The sequence below is a fragment of the Eretmochelys imbricata genome, chromosome 10 (genome assembly GCF_965152235.1).
Source record: "Eretmochelys imbricata isolate rEreImb1 chromosome 10, rEreImb1.hap1, whole genome shotgun sequence".
NCBI classification, from domain to species: domain Eukaryota; kingdom Metazoa; phylum Chordata; order Testudines; family Cheloniidae; genus Eretmochelys; species Eretmochelys imbricata.
In genome coordinates this window covers 76,667,936-76,684,893 of record NC_135581.1, presented here as the reverse complement: position 1 = coordinate 76,684,893, position 16,958 = coordinate 76,667,936, and the positions used below count along the sequence as shown (strand labels likewise).

Genomic DNA, 16,958 nt, shown 5'->3' with positions numbered 1-16,958 from the left:
AAGGAGAACCTCACAAAAATTTCCTCCTGCTCAGCCCCTCCTGTGCGAGGGGGCAATCTGGCCTCTAGTTTCTTGAAGCACACCTCTTAGTAATAGCCGTATTTTGGACGTCAAATGTTGCCTGACTACTGAGCAGCCACAGACAAGAGCAGGTCTATAGGCAATGGTCTCATGTCATTACAAACATGACTCATGTTAGATTAATGCCCGCACTCCCAAAAATCAAGTCAGCCATGTCTTGCCATTGACGGGGAGGTTCATGTCCTGACCTTCTAAGCATATTAAAGAACAACATGGAATGTAACGAAGGCTTCCAGAGCATGCTAGTTGGTGGGGCCTGATCCAAAACCCAAGCAAGCAAGTGGGAGCTTTTCCACTGATACAACTGTGTTTTGGGTCACACCCCTGCTCATTTAGTTAATTAGAAGCAAGAGTCATAATTTTGACAGAAAGTTAATAAACTGGGTCTCAATCACTAATGGTTAAGAAAACGTTATTAAAGAACAGTCTGGCCAGGAGACACAGTTAACCTTGAAATTAGAAAACGATCCAGTGGGCGAAAAACACCCACAGACTACTCTGCTCAATAATACCCAGTATCTGGATGGGCAAAACAGTTTGGATACATGGCACTTGAATCTCCACAGAGATTGTGGCCTGGAATTTTCTTCCCATAAAATCAGGCTTTGCCAGCTTGCTCCTCTACTTCTCGGTACGCTTGCTTTCATCCCCAAATCCTTGGAATAACATTCCCTCCCCAGTAATCTGGAAGTCTCAAAAATTAATTTGAAAAGCTGCCGTTGTTCAACATCCCCACGGATGGAGTCGTCTTTCAGTAGCTGGAGAGTTGAAGTAGCATTTGTACATACATTAGCCTTTTCTGGAAGGAAATAGATGAAATTCCAAATACCTTTGCCTCTAAATAGTAGTTTTAAATGGCTGACTTCCTGCTCTCTTGCTTTTACAACTGGGTTATTTTATGGAGAAGTTTTCTTTATGGTGCTGTCCTGATGTACACAACCCTTCCATTAATTTCAGTGGGATATGAAAGGGAAACAGGTTTGGACCCCTCGGGTATGTCTACATTGCACACTGAACCTTGGGTCTTTTATCCCTGTGTAGAGATACTTTCTGAGACTCGGGTCCAGGCCCTGTTATTCTGCAGTGTGGACATAGTTAAAGCTGCAGACCTGAGTCAGAAGGTCTGCATGGTGCAGCCATTAGCATGGCTCTGAGATCCAGGTCTACGATGCAACGTGGATGCTCAAGCATGGGCTTGGAAACACAGACTCCACAAGGCCGGGTCCCACAGACCCAGACTTAGTGTGCAGCATAGGTATAACCTCAGAGCTGTGGGGTATTTGTTGACTGATGGAGGCCTTGTTGATTTGCGGTTAATCCGTAAAAGGGCCTGATGCTAATCCCATCAATGTAAAGGGAAGGACTTTGATGGGCCTTTAGATCAGGCCCCAAATTAATAAACTGAGACCCTGTATCCAGCCTTGGTGTATTGTGCCCAGACATGAGAGTATATACATCAGTCTGGACACAATACTGGAGCTTAGTGAGAGATTTCACCTAGTAAACCTACAGGGCTTTAGGCTCTGGCTAAAACAGCACTTCTCTGTCCATCCAAATGTATGCTTGTGCTCACAAGGCATATAGGCACATCCAGGCAGGTGGAAATTTAGCCCTGACAGGACTGTCAAAGATCTAGCCCTGCACAGCATTTGCACACATGCAGACCTCACAGAGATTTTCAAAAGGGGTTTTGGTGTACCAGGCTATTTTATCACCTGCTATGTCTACACCTTTACAGCCTGACCTGCTTCCATCAAGACCAAGAGTTGCCAAGGCATCACTTGCCTTAGCTCCCTATGTTGCAGGCCTGAGAGCAGACAGGACATCCGGCTTGATGCTGAACATAAGCTTGATGTAGATGGAATGGCTGAAAGCCACTTCTCTGTTTCCCTGATGCTGGCTCTGCCAGGACCAAAATGGCCTCTGAAGTAATTTAGAGCAGCCTAAGGGCAACTCTAAATTGTGCTAGCTGGAATGGTCCCATAAGGGTCCCGTGCCTGGCTGAGGATTGGGCAGAACACCATACACGCCATCTCCCCCTGCCCCCGACACACTTTGACCCCTCCCTTATGATTCAGCTCTAAGAATTGGGTTAAGGAATCCATCCAACATCTTCATTATGGAAGCCCCAAATAAACTAAAAATATATATATATATTCTTTGCCGCTTGCAAATCTCATAACCAATGTAGCGTGTTTTGTTACCCTTTTGCCCAAGGAAGTTTTAGGAAATTATTTTTCAAAAGTTAATTCTTTTGGAAAAACTTTAAAAATTACTAGGGGAAAATTGGGTTTCTGCACTTAGGAGGAAAGGTGAGAGTTGAGTGAAAGATGAGTGCTCTGAAAATGGTTGGAGTTCTGAATACATTTCACTGTTTACTGATTTCAGCAGGAATTTCTTGGGACCCGACTGCTAAACTGCCAGACTTCAATCAGTTGCAAGATGGGCAGACTAGATAATAATGTACAAGTCTGGTCTCATAAACCAGGAGTCTGTTTAAAGCCAGCAGTGTTTTGATTCTTTTTCACTCTACAGCTGCCAATTTCCATAGCTTTGAAAGTGTGACACAGCAAGTCTGCAAGCTTCAAGGAGAGAAAGGAAAGCATGAGATTAGTTTATGGCTGGTTTGCAAACCTCAGACAATCAAAGGGGATCAAATAGCTATTCCATTCTATCCAGGTCTTATACTGTGCTTGCTGCTTTGGTATCCGAGTGTCTGGATTTATCTAATCTACCGGCATCAATAAGCTTTCAAAGGTTATGAAACGAGTGCTTAGACTTGAGTGTAATCTTTACAAAGATGTAGTTGCTTTGGGTGGAGGAAACATTAATTTCCAAAATCCCAAATGACAGAAGATTGCTTTCTAGAACAGTTTCGTTACTAGTGCTATTTTAAAATTTACATATATATATATTTTAAAGGTAAAGCAATGTTACAGTTTGTTTATATACACATACCTATATAAATAAATGTAATGATGCTGTACATCTAAAATGTAGCTTTATTACTAATAACATATTAGATTATTATTGAAATAATTATATGCATCTGATTGACTGTTCACTAACTATCCTCTCTGTTTACTGTTTGCACTTCACTCAGCTTGAACAAGAAAAATGAGCTCGTAAGTTCCATTCTTTTCCTAGTCTGAATCTAGTCACTTTAGCATTCTTGTGCCCTAGCACAATGCTCCAATACTCCAAGGTTATGTTTAAAGCCAAGTGAAAGCTCGTTTCATTGAAAGTTAATAGAAAATTTCCTAGTAATCCCAGTTGGTTTTACAGAAGAGAAATGTTGGACATAAACTTTTGTGACAATATCCCTTTAATATGTATGTTCTCCTGATATGCATTAAGTAGGAGATAAATTGTATGTTGCTCATGTTGGTGAGAACTCATTCTCTCACTACGGATTGCAGTGGGATGACTGGAGGTAGGAGTCCCCTAATGTAAGTTAGAGTTGGGCCATCTAGCCTGGTACTAGTAGTATCTTTACAAGGACACCATGTAATCATTCTTCCTTCCGTTTCATTTGTAAACTGATGCTGCACAGAACTGCTCCCCACTCCCGCCCCTCGCCCCCCTTTAATTTCCTGGCAGTGGAGTGACAGAGAAAATGTCTCGATGTTTAGAATCCAGAGGACTTTGATTCATTAGAAATCAGATCCGAAAAATTTTAAGGTAGCAAAACTTCAGCATTTCCAGCTTATGTGACATTGATGTTACATGATAGCAATTGTAATGTGATTCGAGATGCCTTCCTACACTGTAATACTGAATGTTCGCAGTTTGGCTACCTGGTAACTCCTCAGCTAAAAGTAAATACTTGATTTTTCCTTTAAACTCCCGTCTGCTACAAGGCTACTGCATCTTGCAGTTGAAGTGGGCTGAAGCTGAATCACTGTGGGTCTGTCTTTTAATTATGGAATTGCTTTCATTTCCTTCCATGGTGTTTGATTCTTTCCAGCTTTAAAAGATTCCAGTAAGAGATCCATTAACAGCGACTGGAAAATTGAGCTTCCTGGCGAGTTTCAGATCGCAGGCACTACTGTCCGGTACGTGCGAAGGGGTCTATGGGAGAAAATGTCTGCCAAAGGACCAACTAAAATACCACTGCACTTGATGGTAACTTTATATCCTTTGTTTATGTTTCTTAAGTGATGCAACATAAAGGGTTTATATCCAAGCTCACAGTTCAACTTAAACTATTTGCTTCCTCCCCAGGGTTTTAAGGAAAATCTATTGCTTCTCCCCCTGATTTCTTTTGCAGGGTTACAGGGGGCAACACTTACATCTCACTTAAGGTCTATTTTGTGTCAGCTTGCAATCTCCGTAGAAGCTTCATACTGTGATGTACATTACATAATGAGACATAAAGAAACTGGTATGGACCCGGTTTTTCAAGGGCTTCTGCGTTTTGTGCCCATAACCATTTGCACATGTAAAAGGACATTGGCTCAACTTCCTAGTTGACTCACACCAGTGTATGTTTCTCTGTTTAAATTACCTTTTTCTCACACAGGTAATAAAAGATGCACATTTTGTGTATGTACAAAACACATGACCTGTGCAAATTTGGCACTGTATCTCAATTTACACACGCAAATCATCTTGACTTATATATTGACTAGGTTGAGAACTGTTACATTTCTTTGCTCCGGTTCAACATAGTCTTTCTATTTACACAGGATGTTCTTTTATAAACACTGAAGCTGTATGAGTCAAGAGACCTCCTGGGTCAAGAGATTAGGAATCTTTTCCCAGCTTTGTCTCTGGCTCAGTGTGTAATTTGGGCCGAGTCATGTAATCTCTCTCTGACTTAGTTTCTCCATCTATAAAATGGGGATAATAATACCCTGCCTCCCATGGATGTTAATACATGAGTGTTTGCAGAGGGCTTTGCAATTCTGGGATGGAAGACCCTATGAAAACACAGTGTATTGTGAAGTAGGCACTGCTTCCTCTAACTTCTATTTTCTGTCCACTTTAATTTTTCTAGGCACTGTTTCCTTTCTCTGTGACTTTCTTGCCAGGATCTGCCTACCCCAGCCCTTCTTTAGACATGGCTAAAAATCAAATGGCTCTCTGCTTTTCCTCACCTACATTTTTTGGGCCCCTGTTAAATCTGCTTTGCGCTGTTCTAGTTTTCATTTTCATTGTACTGTTTGAAGAGCTCAGAACTGCCATGAACTTTTCACAAAAATGGTATAAGACTAATAACCCTTCCCTCTTCTCGGTGCTTTTCACATGCAGCTCTCAAAATGCTTCACAAAGGAAGGGAAGCGCTGTTATCCCCGTTTTCGGGAAGAGGTGTGGAGTGACTTGCACAGGTCAGACAGCAGGCCAGTGGCAAAGCTGAACTGAGACTATTCCTCAGTATTCAAAAGGGCACATTTGAGGATTCTTGCAATTCCCTAACGTATTCATGAAAATCATGATTTGGGCATGTAAAGCTAAACATGTACAAAAGACTTGGGCCTATATTTTCTATTAGCTCTTTTTTAAAAGTCAAATTTCCATGGTGACTTCTTCAACATTAAGAATGTCAGCTTCACAATTTTGCTTAGATCCAAACTTTCCACCCTGAAACCAAACCCCTTACAAAGTAGCCTGTATATTACTGAAGAACTGTCTGTCCTCAGGGTACCGTATAAAATATGAATTTGCATGAGCTCAGGTTTGTAAAAATGTTGTGTAAGATTCCTGTGCCTTTTGTGGCTAGATCTGACTATTCCAAGGTTCTCCTCGGTTGAGGCTCACAGCAGTAGATTCTGGTGTTGTCATTTTGAAAACTTGAGCATTGCTGTGTATCTTTTTTAATGGAAACAACCCCCCCCTCCCCTCAATATCCAACAAAACAACAAAAATAAGGATTGTATTACTAGGAAGCTTCTCCCTAAGCCCTATTTATTATACAGTAGAAACTTCAGAGTTACGAACCCCTCAGGAATGGAGGTTGTTCGTAACTCTGAACAAAACATTATGGTTGTTCTTTCAAAAGTTTACAACTGAACAGTGACTTAATACAGCTTTGAAACTTTACTACGCAGAAGGAAAATGCTGCTTTTAACCATCTTAATTTAAATGAAGCAAGCACAGAAACAGTTTCCTTACCTTGTCCAATCTTTTTTTAAAAAACTCCCTTTTTTTAGTAGTTTACGTTTAAACACAGTACTGTACTGTATTTGCTTTTTTTGTTGTTGTCTCTGCTGCTGCCTGATTGCGTACTACTTCTTCGAGTGCTTGCTCATGGCCGTTCCAAGTGCACGGTCGTTGGAAGGTTTTTCCCCTAGCGGTATTCATCAGGTTGGCTGTGGAGCCCCCTGGAGTCGCGCCTTCCTGATGGTGTATATAGGTCCCTGCCGACCCACCACCTCTTCAGTTCCTTCTTACCGCCAGTGACGGTCCTTGGAGCAGCGCTCTTCCCTTGCTCTACAGCAAGCAATCACCTAGTGGGCTTTCTCTTGTTGTGTATGTAAATAGTTAAAAACTTAGTATTAGTTAGTTTTCAGTAGTTCATAGTTAAAATAATTTTTAGTTGGGGATCCTCCCCCTACCATGTTTTCCCTCCCAGGGACCGGGGCATGCCTTGGTCTCAGGGGTTCAAAGCCTGTGGGTTCTGTCTGAAAGCCTATGCCAAACGGGGACCCACACAACTCCTGCTTTCCAGCCTGGTTCTGCTGGCCAGTCAGTATTTGCTAACCCCATGGTTGACTGCTTTCTCAAAAGACTAGATAGACTGTACCCTCAAGTAAGACAGCTGATCCCCCCATGAGATCTCAACCTGGTGCTCTCAAGGCTGATGGGCCCTTCTTCTGAGCCCCTAACAACATGCTTTCTCCTCTATCTTTCCCGGAAAGTGGCATTTCTGATGGCTATAACTTGGGCCAGGAGGGTGTCTGAGCTTAAGGCCTTGACGTCCGAGCCCCCTTATGCTGTTTTTTTTTAATAAGGACAAGGTACAGTTGTGGCCACACCCGGCTTTCCTCCCAAAGGTAGTTTTGCATGCAAATCAGGACATTTTTCTTCCAGTGTTCTTCCCTAAACTGCATTCTAGTAACCGGGAACGAATGCTCCACTCCCTGGATGTCAGACGAGCGTTAACTGTTTACACTGAGTGGACAAAGCTGTTTAGAAAATCAGCACAACTCTTCATCACAATTGCTGAGCGACTGAAAGGGCTTCCAGTGTCATCCCAAAGGATCTTTTTATGGATCACGACCTAGCAAAGATACCTGCCCCAGCATTAACAGCACACTCCACAAGAGCGCAGGCTTCCTCAGCAGCACTCCTGCCACAGGTCCCCAGGCAAGACATCTGCAGGGCAGCGACATGGTCATCAGTCCCCACCTTTATGTCGCACTATGCCATTACTCAGCAGGCGAGAGATGATTCTGTATTTGGCGGAGCAGTGCTACGGTCTGCGACTCAGTGAACTCCAACTCCTCCGAGGAACTGCTTGGGAGTCGCTTACTTGGAATCGACATGAGCAAGCACTCAAAGAAGAAAAAATGGCTACTTACCTTGTTGTAACTGTTCTTTTTCGAGATGTGTTGCTCATATCCATTCCAAGACCCACCCGCCTCCCCTCTGTCAGTGTATCCAGCAAGAAGGAACTGGTTCCAAATGCAGTGTGTGGTTGACCGGTCAGCTCATAACTCTGAGGTTCTACTGCAATACAAACTGACTTTTCAGGCTGCTATTAATAGGGGTGATTTTTCCTTTCTCTCCCCCTTCCTCAGATATGCTTTAAAGATGGGATAGAGACCAGTATCGGACCATTAGAACAAACATGAAGCCCAAAGTCATTGGGAGAATAATAAACAAAGCTCACTTAAAACAGCATGTAATTTATTTGAAACTCTTTTCTCGAGTCAAATATTAATCTTTCCCCTGAAATAGGATAGTGGTTTTAATTCTTTCAACACAAGAATGAAAAGGATGGTTACCAGTTACTTCTAAATAGAAAACTGTTGTCCAAACAACGGTGGAACACACTTGACTGACAAAGAGCCAGAAGCCTTACTGAATCCATTGTGACCTGCATTTGAAATCAATTACACGTACACACACACACATGCATGAACACACACATATTGCATGTGGCTATGAAATTGGTTTCATATGGCCCGTTAGATTCACTCATTTTGTTTCCATACTGAGGTAATAAGGATCTCATTTAAGGAGCTGTTTTTTAATACTTGGAGCATTTCTCCAAATGTGTTACTGTACGTATATTTCTTTGATAAACGAATGAATGTTTGTGTAGCTAGGCCTATGCTAGACCTCCTCTTGGCAACAGAGGGCAACCAAACACTCCTGGAGCACAGAGATGCTTCAACCATGACTCTTTCCGTAGTGCAATAGATGAGCTGCTCATACCTCGTGTCTTAAATAAAGTCAGGACAGTAACTGAGTTCTCTCCTGACTGTTGCCTAATGTTTTGGATTCTGCAGAAAGCTTTGTAAACATGATGATCGTGTGGTTCATCGCGGCCTTAACTTTGGCTTCAAGCTAAGAATAAAACATACCTTATAGTGATAGACTTGAGTGCAATCTATTTAGCTTAACAAAGAGAAGGTTATGGGATGACTTGATTACAGTCTCTAAGGAGGAAGAAATATTTAATAATGGGCTCTTCAATCTAGCAGAGAAAAGTCTACCACGATCTATGGCTAGAAATTGAAGCTAGACAAATTCAGCGTAGAAATAAGGTGTCATTTTTTAACAGTAAGAATAATTAATCATTGGAACAATTTACCGAGGGTCACAGCAGATTCTCCTTCACTGACCGTTTTTAAATGACGGTTGACTATTTTTCAAAAAGATCAGGTCTAGGAACGTTTGTGGGAAGTTCTATGGCCTGTGCTGTACAGGAGGCCAGTTTAGATGATCACAGCAGTTCCCTCTGTCCTGAGAATCTGTGAAAAACAAAGTTTCCTCTGTAACCAAAGCAAAAACTTGTCTTTGTTTCCCACTCCTCATGGAAGGTACTTTTCTGTCCGGACTTGTTTACTGTGGAGATCGACTAAACGGTGCAAAGAGCCTGCTGTCCTTACAGTGCTCATCGTACAGATATACAGGGAGTCAATTGCTGCAACTCCAATGGAATTGGGCAAAATTTTTCAGATCGTTTATTCACGGAAGTGTAGTTTTGAGTTGACTGAAAGTATTAGCAAATTTGCGTCCAGTTTAGCAAATAGTTTTGGCTGGAAAAAATTTGACAACAGTCAAAACATTTTGCTTCAATTTCATTAAAATGAAACTTTTGATTTTGAAGTCTAGTTGGGATTTATTTTGGAAAAAAACTAAAAAAAGATGGAAACTAAAAAAATGGAAAAAACAAACAAAAACAATTCTTTCAGGTCAACCTGCAATAAAATTTTGGGGAGATTTTTTTGTTTCGGCTACTGAACCAAAATATCAATTATTCAGACAGCTTTAAACTCAAGTCCATGCTTCCAGCACATGTACAGTCATTTTATGCCCCATCCCATGTCAGAGGTGCTTATAAACCCTATTTGATTGGGGTTTTTTAGAGGGTTGAAGATGTGTTTCCAGAACAATGAAGAGTCAAAAAGGAGCATACCTGTGGGTGCCTGGAGGGTTCCTGTTCAAATCATTGTGTTAATGCTACTGGGGTTATATTGTAATAGTAATTATGTCTGTTTTTAAAAATCACAGAGGCCACATCCTCAGCTGGGTGTAAATTGCTATAGGTCCATTAACTTCAAAGGAGATACTCCAATTTATACCCCCCGAGAATCTGGTCCAGAAAATAGATGTGCTCCAAAGTCAGCTAGTAAAGCCCTCCCGCCTATCTTTCATCATAGAATCATAGAATATCAGAATTGGAAGGGACCTCAAGAGGTCATCTAGTCCAACCCCCTGCTCAGAGCAGGACCAGTCCCCAATGTTTGCCCCAGATCCCCAAATGGTCCCCTCAAGGATTGAACTCACAACCCTGGGTTTAGCAGGCCAATGCTCAAACCACTGAGCTATCCCTTTTACATAGCACAGTAATTCAGATAAAAGATGCAGTGGGTCTGTTTCTTATCTCTCACTGGTTTTACACCAGTGGGACTCCTTTTACCAAAGTTACTCAGTGAAATCTGGCCCAATGTGTAAATCCAAGTAGAATCGGAACTCCACGCCCACTGTGACTAATAATGAGGCACCCTTTTATAGCCCTCCTTTTGTTTATAGTGGTCCCTTTTAGTGAATTTCACAGAGTAGAGAGGCTGGAGAGGTCATACATGAGCCTGTTAGAAGCAGGTTTCACACCTCAGCATCACTGCAGCGGCACCTTGGAGAAGTGAGAACTTGGATGGAACCACTGATGTCACTGCCTGATGTGAAAAAGCCCAGCGCCTTCTTTCTTTCTTCAGAAAATACCTGCGTGTAGGGAGAGACAGTCATATCCCATTAGTGAGGTTTGTCAGTTAGCCCAGGACAGGCTCGTTCTTGTCAGCACCATTTCCCATGGTGATGATTTGACTTGTTTATTGATTAAGCTGTTAAATGCGCATCTCTGCAGCATTAATAAATTCCCGTGCCATGAAAGTGTGAAGTGATATGATGTTAAACTCAAAAACCCCTCTCTCTCCCAACCCACTGCTCCTTCCAGAAGGTTAAATAAATAGATCAGCCTGGCAGTCAGCCTGACTTCCCAAAACAAATTAAGGCACGTATGATGAATGGCATCTTAATTCCATGCAATCGTTAACTTAATTAGTTACTATATGAACGTCAATCTGATTTAATGTTTCCTGCTGTCGAATTAATTCTGTTTTGAAGCCAACTCATCACATTTGACACCAAAAAAAGCGACGGCCAAATTTTTCAAAATTGAGTACTTAACGTTAGACACCAAAGTCTGGTTTTGGACACCTCCATAAGTTGCTTGATTTCTCAGAAGTGCTGAGCACCAGCTCTCATGGTTTTCCTTTGTGTCAGCACCTCTGAAGATCAGGCCACTTTGATTTTCAGGGCCTAAATAAGGATTTGTCTGCCTTTCTTGCAGCACCCGTCTTTGAACGTGTTGGCCTGAGACAGCATGGCTTGCTTTGCCGTCTCTGCGCTCTGTTGGCTTTTCACAGTGTACCATAACAACCTTTCTTCTGCTGCTGAACCAGGTGCTGTTATTTCACGACCAGAATTATGGAATTCATTACGAATACACCATTCCTGTAAACTATACCGCTGAAAACAGAAGCGAGCCAGAAAAACAACAGGATTCTTTGTACATCTGGACACACAGCGGATGGGAAGGATGCAGTGTGCAGTGTGGAGGAGGTAAGGCCATTTGGGAATGTGGTGGGATTGTTTTGTACAGTGTTTGCCAAGGCAGGCAATAAAGAGAGGTGAATGCAGAACACAGGCTGCAGCGCTGCCAAAGCACAGACATCACGAGGAGGGCTAAGGTACGGAAATGGCTGTTGGCATGGCAATTGGGTGAAACGAAAGCTCGCTTTCACCAGATCTACAAGTTAGCAGCAGCCGTGCAGTCTATTCTCGGCCAGTGTTCTGGCAGGGCTGCTGCTTTGTCGGTTCATTATTATGCAGTGGAACTGCACCTGGTTTAGTGCTTCACGGATGGCTCAAAGCACTTATATGCAGCCCCATATCTCAAGGCTCAGTCAGATTCTTGGAGCAGAGTTTTCACAGGCATGCATGCATATTTGCTGAAAGAAGCTTCCTTCTCCGAGGATGAAGTAGGAGCAGTCCCACTGTGACAATTTGCTGTAGATTGCATCAGAAACCCTCAACCAGCTAACCACATTAGCACCCTGCAGATCACACTTTTCATTTGATTTTTCCTGGGGAATTCTGGGATAGATTCATGAAGCCAGAGGGGGACTTGACCCTCACGGAAGACAGTTAAGGCTGCATCTGCCACTATATGTTGACTTTCCGTATATGGGAGAGGCAGCTTTAATTTCTCCCTAGGGAATCAGGTCACACCCTGGCTAAGCTCCTTTAACGACTAGCACTGAGTGGTTGGTGCCAGCTCCAATAATTCCTCCCATCGTGAAGATACCACAAAGGAGTTAGAGCGCTCAGTTTAAAAGCCTCACTCCTTGTCAGGTTTGCCACCCTCAGGATCCTCCAACCTCACTAAATGCCTGTATTTTTCTTCTTATAAAAAAGTTGATTTAAAAATTGACTCGTTTGCTTTCCTTTTACAATAACAATTTCTCCCAGTCATTGAGCCCTCACAAGAGTGAATCTTAAACCTGTTGACAGGGCTTTACAATAGGCCTCCCACACAGTTAGTGTCACAAATATCACCTTCTGGCAATATAAGTCCCACCATCAGTGGGCTCGGATATGTCAGTTCTTAAACACTTTGGTTTTCAGACACAGTCCAGTACTTGTTCTTGGTGGAAAGGTCTTCTTCCCTTTGGGACTTTTAGATTGGGACTCATTTATGGTTCTAAAAGTGATCAGGGGCTTAATTCACACTGGACTTTCCAGTGACAGGTTTTAATGGATTTTCTGTTGCTTGGTCATACATCACAAGCGTTCGGTTTGTCAAGTATATAAAACAGGCAGACTTAAGATTATAATGGGAGACGCTTGAGGCATTTCCCCCAAATAAATATCACTTGGGTAGGTTTGCATGGTGAGATGGTGATGTTTACATCGTGACATCATGATGTTAACTCGCCGTGTTGAAAGGCAACTATGTGACAGTCACAACGCAACACCTTCACGTCAAAGTGAATTGTTAAGCCCAAGGTGCCATGTTCATCAGTGGAATTGAGCCCCCTTCTCAGTTGATGCAGAGACATAGGTTGTGTGGAAATAGTAGAACCATTCTGGAGTGTGGTGTCTTGAGCCTGAGTGTGAAATTTAAGGATGAAGTTCTCTGGAGGTTGGACAACAACCAAACCGCCCATGATGATACCAATAAGATTTGGGGGAAATATCCAAATATATTACAGAAAGTGCACAAGCTGCCTGTGGCCAGACGAAATGAGGGAAATTGGTGGTGGCCCTGTGACATGCAGGAAGCAGTAAAAAAGAATGGCAATGGCAGAAAATAAGAGTGATGATAAGTTCTAAGTAATACAGACTGGTACAGAAAATAGCTAAAAGAGCAGTTGCAGAAACAAAGGGTCAGCCATTGAAAGGACTACTCAGGACTACGAATGAAGGAAGGGGGAAAAGGAATATGTAGATTAGCCAAGATTAAGCAAAGAAGCTCAGAGAACTTGGGAGCTGTGAAGTGTGTCAAAGATGAAAATGGAAGAGTACTAAGGGAAGATGGTGAAATCATCGGGCGGTGGCAGAGAAGAGAATGTGAAGAAACCATTGAGGAAAGTATGCACAAGCAAAAACTTGACAAGACCTGTCACCACAGTGGAGACTCAGTGCTAAAGATGATGAAAGGTGGGAAGGCAGTGGGAGCAGATGATGTACCAATTGAAGTATTTAAAGCATTAGGCCATGAAGTAGTGGTGATGATGACAAACTTTTTCAATTTAATTCTCTGTACTGGAAAAATTCCCGGCTGGTGGAGGAAAAGCACGTTGGTCACTAACAGGAGATGTGCAAGCATGGAGTCATTACAGACCCATCAAATTGATGAGTCACTCAATGAAGTGTCTGGAAAGAATTATTGAGAAAAGACTTCGGGAGGCACTGGAGCATCAACTCAGTGACAAACAATTTGGGTTTGTCCCAGGAAGGCCAACAATGGATCCCGTGTTTGCAGGAGAAATATGGAGAGAAACACAAGGAATTGCACTTAGTGTTCATGGATTTAGAGAAGGCTTATGGCTGAGTTCCTAGACAATTGTTATGGAGGTGCCTGTGGGTGCATAATCTGCTGGAGTCATGCGTTCAGACTATCATGGACAAGTACGAGGGTAGCACAACAGTAATGAGAAGCAGCTATGGCTACAGTGAGTCATTCACTGCAAGGGTAGTCCTACTCAAGGATCAGCCCTTAGCCCTGTCTTATTTGTGATGGCAATGAACACCTTGATGCAGGAAATTTGGAGAGAGGCTCCATGGAGCATGCTTTTCACCGACAACATTACATTGTGCCCTGAAGATAAATATGAACTGGAAACAGCCGAAGAGCTGTGATGGGCTGCATTAGAAGAAAATGGCTTACGCATCAGCTCACAAAATATGGAGTACATAGAATGCTTTGAGGGACAACAAGAAGCCAATAAAACTAGATGGTCTCAAATTAAAGTCCATGCAACAATTTGAACGCCTGCAGTCAGTGTGGAGCCATGATCAGAATGTGGATGTTGATGTTAGGAGCCACATGAAGAGCAGTTGGTGGAAGTGGAAGGAGTGATAGGAATTCTTTGCAATAAGAATATGCAAAGTAAACTAAAGAGCAAAGTGAATTAAGAGTAGGATTAGGCTGATTGAAATGCTGGCCAGTTTGGAAGAGAGAAGAACTACCACCTCACACTGCCAGATTGAGAATTCTGAGTCAGATAAGAGCTGATAAGCTATGCAGTGAAACAGTAGGAGCCATGATGAAGATCCCCCCCATCATGGAAAAACCGAGGGAGTATCGGCTGGGTCATGTGAGATGATGAGATGTGGGATATATTGGCCAGAGACTACATGAGCTAGTAGTCACGGGACAGAGACCTTGAGGAAGACCTTGAAGAAAGTGATTTGAGACACTGAAAGAGGACTTGAAAAAGGTTGGTGTCAGCTTGAAAGATGCAGAGTTATTGAAGGGGGGCGGGTCGTGGTATTGCCACTCTTCTGTCCTGCCTTCAGAGCTGGGAGGCTGGAAAGTGGCAGCTGCTGGCCAGGCGCCCAGCTCTGAAGGTAGTACCACCATCAGCAGAGCAGAGGTAAGGGTGGCAGTGGGCAACTGGAGAGTGGCAGCTGCTGGCCGAGGGACCAGTTCTGAAGGCAGCAGCGCAGAAGTAAGAGTGCCAATGCCATACCAGGCCACCCTTACTTCTGCACTGCTGCTGGCAGTGATGCTGCCTTCAGAGCTGGGCTCCCAGTCAGCAGCCGCCCCCTCTGAAGGCAGAGCCGCCCAGCTCTGAAGGCAGCGCCGCCATCGGCAGCAATACAGAAGTAAGGGAGCCAATACCATGACCCCACTACAGTTACCTTGCAATGCCCCCTCTTTTGGGTCAGGACTCCTACACTTACATCCGGGACATTTCAGATTTAAATAGCTGAAATCATTAAATTTATTATTTTAAAAATCCTATGACCGTGAAATTGACCAAAATGAACAGTGAGTTTGGTAGGGCCCTAATCACTGTGCAAAGATTTGAACCTTTGCTAACGGGACAGAGCAGCCCAAAGAGAAGGCAGCAGAAGACAGAAACATCCACAGAGATATTAGTTCTGTATGCTATAGGTAGAGGTAGGCAGAAAGAATTAGCTGTAGAGGAGATTTGTTAACTATTTAAGATCAACTTGTTATTTAACAGCCTCCAGCAATTCACTAGCTTACTGGTTTGCCATTGTTTTTGGTTTGACTTTTAGGTGAACGTAAAACCATTGTGTCCTGTACTAGGATCGTTAACAAGACCATGATGCTGGTGAATGACAGTGACTGCCAGCGTGTGATGCGCCCTGAACCCCAAATCAGAAGATGTAACACACACCCCTGCCAGTCACGGTAAGGAGCTTAAAAAACAAAATCAACATCCCTATTTCTTGCAACCACCCTTCTCCAAAGCATCTCTCCACTGAACACCATCAAAGTGTCTGACAGCATTAGGGCATATGATTAACTGCAATATCCAGCTGTAATACTCGTTTTTCATTTGTTGAACAGATCAGATTTTCGTTACCTCAGAGTCCATTTAATTTGTGATCAGTACAACAGGATTCCCTGGAAGCTACATACATATATAATTTATTTGGGGATTGTGTTTTTTCTTCCCCTTAGCTGCATAATCTGGGAGACCAAATAGTTTCCTATATTTAGCTACACAATGTTGCAGTGATGGCATGTCTAATCTTGTTTCTTTATTCAATGCAAAATAGGGCTTGATTAGTTGTCACACCCTTTTGGAAAGAGAAACATGGCCTTTAAACCTTACCTGCTGTGAGATACCAGGGTGCAGTCCAGAACAGTGAGGGGGCTGTGTCACCCCTGCCCTGCAACCGGCCGTGCCTGACAATTCCTTGCTGAAGTAGCTCCCACGTGAGCCACTCACAAACAGCCTTCCAGCATGCAAGCTGGACCCTAAGTGTCTGCTTGTAGGTGCAGCCTGCCAGCCACACTTGGGTTACACTCTGGCTCTCACCAGCCTGGGTTATTCTGCAGAGTGACCCCAACACACTCCTAGTCTTAGATTTTCTCCCAGAAATATAAGTCCTGTACTGCCCAGCCCTCTCCTGGTAAATATAAAAGTCATATTTGGTCTGTTATTTCTTGAAAAGAAATAATATGCACACAACTTGTCACCCCAAATGGAGTTTCCCAGACACTTCAATTTAAACCTACTGGATTAGATAAAACAATAAAACATGTTAATTAACCACAAAGAGAGATTTTGAGTACAAGGAATTGAGGCATAAAGGTCAGAAATGTTTACAAGAAAAATAAAGATAAGACATTGACTGTAATACCTATCTTCACAAACTGTATCAAATTCAAGCAGAGTTTCTCACCATACGCTTTCAGCAGTCTTCCTGATCAAACCCTGTAGGTCACAACCCCTTCTCCCAGAGTCCAATTCCTTTTTGCTTTCGATGGCATGAATGCAGTGGGCAGGGAGAAAGGGGCATCTTGCAGTGTTCCCCCTGGGAGAAAGGGGCATCTTGCAGTGTTCCCCCTTGGAGAAGCAGGACCAGCTGGGAGCAAGGTGACAGGCAGTCTGTGTAGAAAGGAACTTCCATGTTGTTCCTTTGCTAAGATGTAGATT

At 43.0% G+C, this 16,958-nt stretch overlaps 1 protein-coding gene across 1 annotated transcript in view; it reads left to right on the top strand.

Annotated features, from left to right (window-relative positions):
* The window catches only part of ADAMTS17 (ADAM metallopeptidase with thrombospondin type 1 motif 17), a 251,846-nt gene that overhangs the window by 182,273 nt on the left and 52,615 nt on the right, over positions 1-16,958 (top strand). The window contains exons 18-20 of the mRNA XM_077828766.1: positions 4,049-4,206; positions 11,217-11,376; positions 15,568-15,703. Of these exons, the coding sequence (XP_077684892.1) occupies positions 4,049-4,206; positions 11,217-11,376; positions 15,568-15,703 (454 nt within the window). The remainder of the gene's footprint in view (positions 1-4,048; positions 4,207-11,216; positions 11,377-15,567; positions 15,704-16,958) is intronic.